The sequence below is a fragment of the Ylistrum balloti genome, unplaced genomic scaffold (assembly GCF_031769215.1).
Source record: "Ylistrum balloti isolate Yb309-2 unplaced genomic scaffold, AGI_CSIRO_Ybal_v1 Utg370834, whole genome shotgun sequence".
In the NCBI taxonomy this organism is placed as follows: Eukaryota; Metazoa; Mollusca; class Bivalvia; order Pectinida; family Pectinidae; genus Ylistrum; species Ylistrum balloti.
Genome location: NW_026782481.1, coordinates 107286 through 114837, shown reverse-complemented (window position 1 = coordinate 114837; position 7552 = coordinate 107286). Strand labels below are relative to the sequence as shown.

The following is a 7552-nucleotide window of genomic DNA, read 5'->3' as shown; positions in this document are numbered from 1 at the left end:
TGTAGATACTCTGTGAAGTGATCTGTATATACTCTGTGAATGAATCTGTAGATACTCTGTGAAGTAATCTGTATATACTCTGTGAAGTGATCTGTAGATACTCTGTGAATGAATCTGTAGATACTCTGTGAAGTAATCTGTATATACACTGTGAAGCGATCTGTAGATACTCTGTGAATGAATCTGTAGATACTCTGTGAAGTGATCCGTAGATACCCTGTGAAGGAATCTGTAGATACTCTGTGAAGTGATCTGTAGATACCCTGTGAAGCGATCTGTAGATACTCTGTGAAGTGATCTGTAGATACTCTGTGAAGTGATCTGTAGATACTCTGTGAAGTGATCCGTAGATACCCTGTGAAGCGATCTGTAGATACTCCGTGAAGGAATCTGTAGATACTCTGTGAAGTGATCTGTAGATACCCTGTGAAGCGATCTGTAGATACTCTGTGAAGGAATCTGTAGATACCCTGTGAAGTGATCCGTAGATACCCTGTGAAGGAATCTGTAGATACTCCGTGAAGTGATCCGTAGATACCCTGTGAAGTGATCTGTAGATACTCTGTGAAGTGATCTGTAGATACTCTGTGAAGGAATCTGTAGATACTCTGTGAAGTGATCTGTAGATACCCTGTGAAGGAATCTGTAGATACTCTGTGAAGTGATCTGTAGATACTCTGTGAAGGAATCTGTAGCCAAATATTTTGAATGAATATGTAAAATCGTTCCCTCCTGTCGTCCTGTCAATCATTCTGCAGTATCTGTAATCACAAGAGTCTTCTCTGTATACTGTATAGAATTGAAGTTTGAATGATATCTTCAAATTAAGGTTGGTGTTTCACAGTAGACTTTTTTTTTTCTAATTCTAATAAATCATTCATGACACTGTAAAAGATGTTATTCATTCCGATATTAAATCGGCACTGACTTAAAACGAGTACAATTTGATAAAGAAGGTGTACATAGATTAATAGACATATAGTTTAATATATCCTTAGCGCATTAGTTTTGGACCCCGTAATATTTAATATTATCTCGCTAACTACAACCAAACAAATGCATCATTGAATTAAAAAGCGTTCATATGAGAAGGTTTACTTATTAAAAAAATGACCGGTGAAACAACAGAATTGTTCGAAAAAATAAATCCACGGATACGTTTGAGTAAAAGAATTCACGGATACAGCAGATAAGGAATGCAGTGGTAGTTGCCTTTTGAGACGACCTTCCTTTACATAGGTGGCGCTGAACAACATATTACATCCGCGTCACTCGCGTGTTTCCGACGCAAGCAAGCCCGACGCCATTGTTTCCGATACCCAATTTCGCCGACGATTTTACCTTCAAAATGGAAGATACCCCAGTTATGAGTGATTATATTAGCGTATCTGAAAATGAAAGCGACGAGGCTGTTGAGATACCAAGCGAGGAAGACGGAACACTGCTATTATCAACACTTGCGGCTCAATTTCCAGGGGCATGTGGTCTTAAATTCAGGAACCCGGCTACAGGCAATTTCCGTGGAGTCCGACTGATTGATGGAAAGTTGCATCCACCAGACTCGGCATGGGGAAACGACACATACATTGTTGTGTTTCCTCGACCAAACTCTTCACAGTCTGAAATCCAAGAAACGGAGAACCAAATTCACCATATCCAAAGTTTGGGTGGTAGGTACAGTGAGAAGTGATCAGCTAGTGTTTACAAATAGAATAACTGGATATTCAATCCAAATACATTACTTGTACAATACTAGATATTTAGACGTGTTCGGCCATTTCATCAGTTACAGAGAAAACCGAATTTGGTAGTGTAATGCAAGAGAGATAATTCTAAATCAATAGGAAATTCTCCCCCCTTCGACAAAAAGTTGCACTAAATAAACATACGTACGGTGAAAAATGTGTTAGTCTATTTAACAGGGGCATGGTTGCCACTATTGAATTCGGTTGTGTGTATATGAACTATATCCCTGATATAAAATGTATTGATATTACCAGGAATTAAATGGATTGCTGATAAAAAAAACTAGCTTTGAGAAAGCATTCTGTAATATTTATTTTGCTATATATGTCTCCTTATATGACTGTGCCATCTATTTTTGCTAGTATTTTACACTAAGCCAGAGCTCATGCAAAGCATTATGCAACTTGTCTTGTTGCATCAAAGTTCATATCATGTTTTACCGGTTGATGGCCCTAATGACTTTTTATGTGTTGACGGGCTGTTAAGCATGCAACAAAAATAATTTAATATCAATAATTTCATGAATTTTGTCTTTGCAGATAATAAACGGAAGGGGGATGACATGGAGAATCCTGTTATAAAGACGAAACGAGTCGAGACTAGAAATGTCTGCAGTGACCTGATTGTCCTGGGCCTGCCTTGGAAAGCAACAGAAGAAGATGTTAAAGCTTACTTCACTGACAACATTGGTGAAGTTGTTTTAGCTCAGGTACTTGATATCTTGATTAAGCACTTTCATTTGGATAATCATTTGTGGATAAAAAAATCATACAACTGTTTCAAATAAAATATACTGAAAAATATGTAGTGATTACATTATTGTTTATGTGATTTCTGATGCTGGTTAAAAATTGTCATTTTACTTATAACTAGAATAAAATGAATAATTTCTTGCAAATTATGTTTCAGGTGAAACGTGATGGCAAAGGCAATTCCAAAGGGTTTGGCTTTATCCGTTTCAGTAGCTACAAGGATCAGCTGAAATGTCTACAGCAACGCCACATGATCATGGGTCGATGGTGCGATGTCAACATCCCTAACTCCAACGTCAGTGCTAGTGTAAGAAAAGTGACCACATCTGACCCCATTTTGATGAATGCTCTGAAACTCGAAGATTAACAAATAAATTGCCTACCTTCCTTTTGTCTTATTTCCAATAGCAAATTTTTAAAATGAAAAATGAAAAAAGGATAACTAAGTTGAGGAATGTTCATGTAAATGGGGTCTGATTTCCAGGGGTGTACAATTCCACTTGCAGGATGATCAGATTAGTAGATTTTAACTTCAGTATAAAATAAATTTCACCAGCATTTATGGAAATATGTGCTTGCTAATATGATATATTTCAAATCCAACAAGAGATTATGTCTATTTCCTGTACTCTATGTAATTGTACACCCCTGATTTTAATTGCAGAAATAGCACAAGAGAAGGGGGTCTATCTCTTACTTTTTCAATATTGTTATGTAGAAAGGTTAAAATTCTATTGAAAACAAGTTAAGTGAGAAGTAAAGTGATATTTAGATGATCTTGGTGATTAGTACTGGACTAATGATATTAATCATGACTGTGTCTTGCTCATGAATTGTCCAAAGGTCCATATTCATTTAGTGTTTAAACTAGATAGTGATCTAAAGGTTGTTCCAGTAAATTTAAGTATCTTCTCTCAGGACCTCAAGCTTTCATTAAGGGGTACGACCTACAGAAGGTAATTTGCAAGGAAGTAAAAGGTAGATAGCTGAACCATGGATGGAAATTATTTATTTTGGAGTCCTAAGGGTCAAGTGGATAATTTACAGGAATGACCATGGCTGATACTGTGAAGACTTGTGTGATGCTGTACACCTGAAAATTGTCAAATTATTTGTTGCAAATGATAGATTCATGGCTGTTACAAAATGTGATCAGATTGAAATATGTCTGTGTGAAAGAACTATTTGTCTGATCAGACAATATTAAGGTTATGTTTCTTGGATTTGATTTCTTGATGTTAACAATCATCTCTTCTTTATTTACAGGAAACTGCACAGAGGGCTTTGAATAGTAAAATATTTGTTGCCCGATGCTCAGAAAAGATCACAGTAGACGACTTGAGGACATATTTCTCCAAGTTTGGTGAAGTAACAGATGTTTTCATCCCACGACCCTTCCGATCATTTGCCTTTGTGACGTTCCAGGATGCACTGGTGGCACAGAGTCTTTGTGGAGAAGACCATATTATTTGTGGATGTAGTGTCCACTTAAGCAGTGCTGCACCAAAAACCAACAGCAAAATGGGTGGGGATCGTCAGGGGGGCTTCCGTGGCAATGACTTTGGACGGGGTGGTGGAATGGGTATGGGAAACATGGGGATGGGAATGGGGATGCCCCAGGGAGGTGGAGGAGGGCAAGGATGGGGTCAGAGAGGAAACCGACCTCAAGGAAATCCTGGAGGAGGAGATGGAAATGACAACATGGGGATGAATTTCCTGAATATGATGGCAGCTGCACAGGCAGTCTTGAGTGGACAAGGAGGTTGGGGACCACTGGGAATGGGAGGACAGAACAATAGTGGAAACACAGAGCCATCAATGGGACAGCCATTCAATAACACACCACGTCCTGACAGTGGAAATAATCAAAGGTCATTCAGCAGTTGGGGAGCAGGGTCTGGGTCTGGAGGATCAGGAGGATCACAGTTTGATGGTAACAACAGTGGGAGTGGTTCAGCCAGCGGTGGAAATAGTGGGGGCAACAGTGGGGGTTATAGCAGTAACTGGAGTGGACAGAACAGGTGGAACTAATGAGGAAATGAGAGAAAATGGGGTGGATGAGGGGTGACCATTTTAAAGGGTGATACTTTAAGGCTTAGGAAGGTTTTCACAATACTCTCACCATTATCATCACAGATTCCATCTTCATCAAATTCATCTCATCAAGGCATCAAGATTTTTGTAGTGTAACATTTCTGGAAAAGATTTCATTGTGCAAAAATTAATGTTTACATTTTGGTTAAAATCTATTGGGAATAGAAATTGGTACACATTCCCCTCATTGTTTTAGGGAGTGAGGGATAAGTTTTCTTTGCTGTGAAGCAGTGTTTTCCTCAGCATCAAAATCAAGTAGTGTTATGAGCATGAAGGCAAGTATTGAGACTGCTTTTTGCTTGGTTGAACTTGAGTGTTCGAGTGTAGTTATATTATATCTAGTTTGAGAGCTGAAGGATCATGATATCATTTTTGGGGTTGAGAGCTTTTAGGCAATTTCAGTATATCGGGTTGAGAGGGTACAGGAGATAAATTCAGACAGCAGTGTGAAGATAGAGAAAAAACCGATTGCACGGGATCATTCTGCAGACAGAGCGAGCTGGGCAGCAGTGAGATGAGGATAACTAGTAACCATGAGAGTGAGGCAAATAGCCGACTGAATGACCAAGAACATATCGTACACAAGAACATTGAGCAGACATAGTTGAGTCATGTGTTTTCTCAATAATTGCCTGTGAACGACGGTTATCATTCCGTGTGTGTAGACTAGTATGATCAAAAGTGTGTTAGACTGGCCGTAGATTGATTGAACTTGGTATTTTTTTAGGGAATAATTTGTATATTTCATTTTAACTATATAATCGATGATGAGCATTTTTGTACCTATAGCAGTGATAGCATTTTGGAGTGAGAAGAACATTCAAATGAGTCAATGACTTTCACAAAAATAGCTGAGACTACAGTATATTTCTGTGCCAGGAAGAATCAATTTTATAAAAGCGTGTTATTTAGTTGTAATTTCTGTTGTGAGTCTTGTGATAGTACATGTATGTTGTATGCATGTGGATATATATAATACCATGTTGGTGAGAAATGAGCAGCGTTTTGTTGTGTGTACCTTTGCACCCAATGAGAGAATATGTTTGGACAGTGTGATGCCTGTATCTACTCAGGAGAGAACATGTATCAACAGTGTGCTGCTAGTATGTACTTGGAAGATAACATATCTCGACACTTGGTGTGCTGTCTGTATATACTCTGAAGAGATGTACTTGGAGGATAGAATATCACGATACTCTGTGTACTGTCTGTATCTACTCAGGCGAGAGTATGTCTCGACAATGTGATGCCTGTAGCCACTCAGGAGAGAGTATGTCTCGACAATGTGATGCCTGTAGCCACTCAGAAGAGAGTATGTCTTGACAGTGTAATGCCTGTAGCCACTCAAGAGAGAGTTGTCTCTACAGTGTAATGCCTGTAGCTTTTCAGGAGAGAGTTGTCTTGACAAGTGTAATGGCTGTAGCTACTCAGAAGAGAGTATGTTTTGACGGTGTAATGCCTGTAGCCACTCAGAAGAGAGTATGTCTTGATAGTGTAATGCCTGTAGCCACTCAAGAGAGTTGTCTCGACAATGTGATGCCTGTAGCCACTCAGAAGAGAGTGTGTCTTGACAGTGTAATGCCTGTAGCCACTCCAGAGAGAGTTGTCTCGACAGTGTAATGCCTGTAGCTTTTCAAGAGAGAGTTGTCTTGACAGGGTTATGCCTGTAGCTACTCAGGAGAGAGTATGTCTTGACAGTGTAATGCCTGTAGCCACTCAGGAGAGAGTTGTCTCTACAGTGTAATGCCTGTAGCCACTCAAGAGAGAGTTGTCTCGACAATGTGATGCCTGTAGCCACTCAGAAGAGAGTATGTCTTGACAGTGTAATGGCTGTAGCCACTCCGGAGAGAGTTGTCTCTACAGTGTAATGCCTATAGCTTTTCAGGAGAGAGTTGTCTCGACAGGGTTATGCCTGTAGCTACTCAGGAGAGAGCAAGTCTCAACCATGTGTTGTCTTATATGTACCAACCCTTGAATTAGTGTATGACTTATTTGAGAGATGTCCCTTAATGAATGAGAAAAGGTATGATGATTTGTACCTGTATGATCTTATGCGAAAGAAAAACAATAGGTTGAAAGGTCATCATATGGTTTACATTATCTGGAAGTGATGTGGTGAGACTACATCCTTGTTGTTGCAGCTCACATTTAGATATATTGAGAGTATGCTAAAGCGTAACTTCCATCCTCTCTCCTTGGTCTTATTCTTGCAATAGCTACCTGGACAAGACCGTTGAGTGGTTTTTGAACAAGCTGGAATATTTTTTTGTCTCTGTTCTATAAAAGATTAGGTGCAAGAGTAATTTGACCCAATATAAATTAATTTTATAAGTCAGATACTGGCAAGGAAATGAGTCAGAATGAGAAAATTTAGGTTAATCTTCAAAGATCCTTCCGCTTCCATACAGAGTGAAGGGATTTTGACATAAATTTATAAGCCAGTTACTGGTAAGGAAATTAGTCTAAAGGAGAAAATTCAGGTTAGTCTTCAAAAATCCTCTTTCCATACAGGATGAAGAGTTTTTGACGAAAATTGGTTTATAACATCACCATTAATATGTCTGGAGATCTTCCATAGTTGATTCAACCGATCTTTTAAAATATTTGTAGACTAAATCACCATGACATGAAGTATTTTCCTGCACAGTTTGATTCGACTGCATTTGAAAGAGTTTCCTCCCTTTCTTCGAAATGCCAATCACGTTCTGAGGGCTTTTAGTTTTCAATAGATATTGTTCTAACTTCGTAGACATACTTACAGGGACACAAATTTGTTTATCTGTACGACAGTTTCAAACGTATTTCAAACATAGTAGGCATTATGACCTGAAATAGTGTTTTCCTAAACGATTGTGCGATTCAACAATTTTGGGATGAGTTATTGCCCTTCGATATCCTAGCATTTCATTTTTTGTACCAATATCTCCGTCATTCTTCTGCCACTTTCATAGAAACTTTGT

The 7552-nt window shown here is 38.8% G+C and overlaps 1 protein-coding gene across 2 annotated transcripts; it reads left to right on the top strand.

Moving 5' to 3' along the window:
- The first annotated feature begins 1307 nt into the window (after nt 1-1307).
- LOC132558866 (TAR DNA-binding protein 43-like) lies at nt 1308-5586 on the top strand. 2 transcript variants are annotated; one of them, XM_060223485.1, is made up of 4 exons: nt 1308-1670; nt 2286-2455; nt 2656-2793; nt 3765-5586. In XM_060223485.1, exons 1-4 carry the CDS (start codon nt 1349-1351, stop codon nt 4527-4529), a joined length of 1395 nt encoding a protein of 464 aa, XP_060079468.1. In that variant the 5' UTR covers nt 1308-1348; the 3' UTR covers nt 4530-5586. The 2 variants fall into 2 exon arrangements, with proteins under 2 accessions (XP_060079468.1, XP_060079467.1); XM_060223484.1 differs by having other exon boundaries at nt 2656-2805.
- Nucleotides 5587-7552: the final 1966 nt, after the last annotated feature.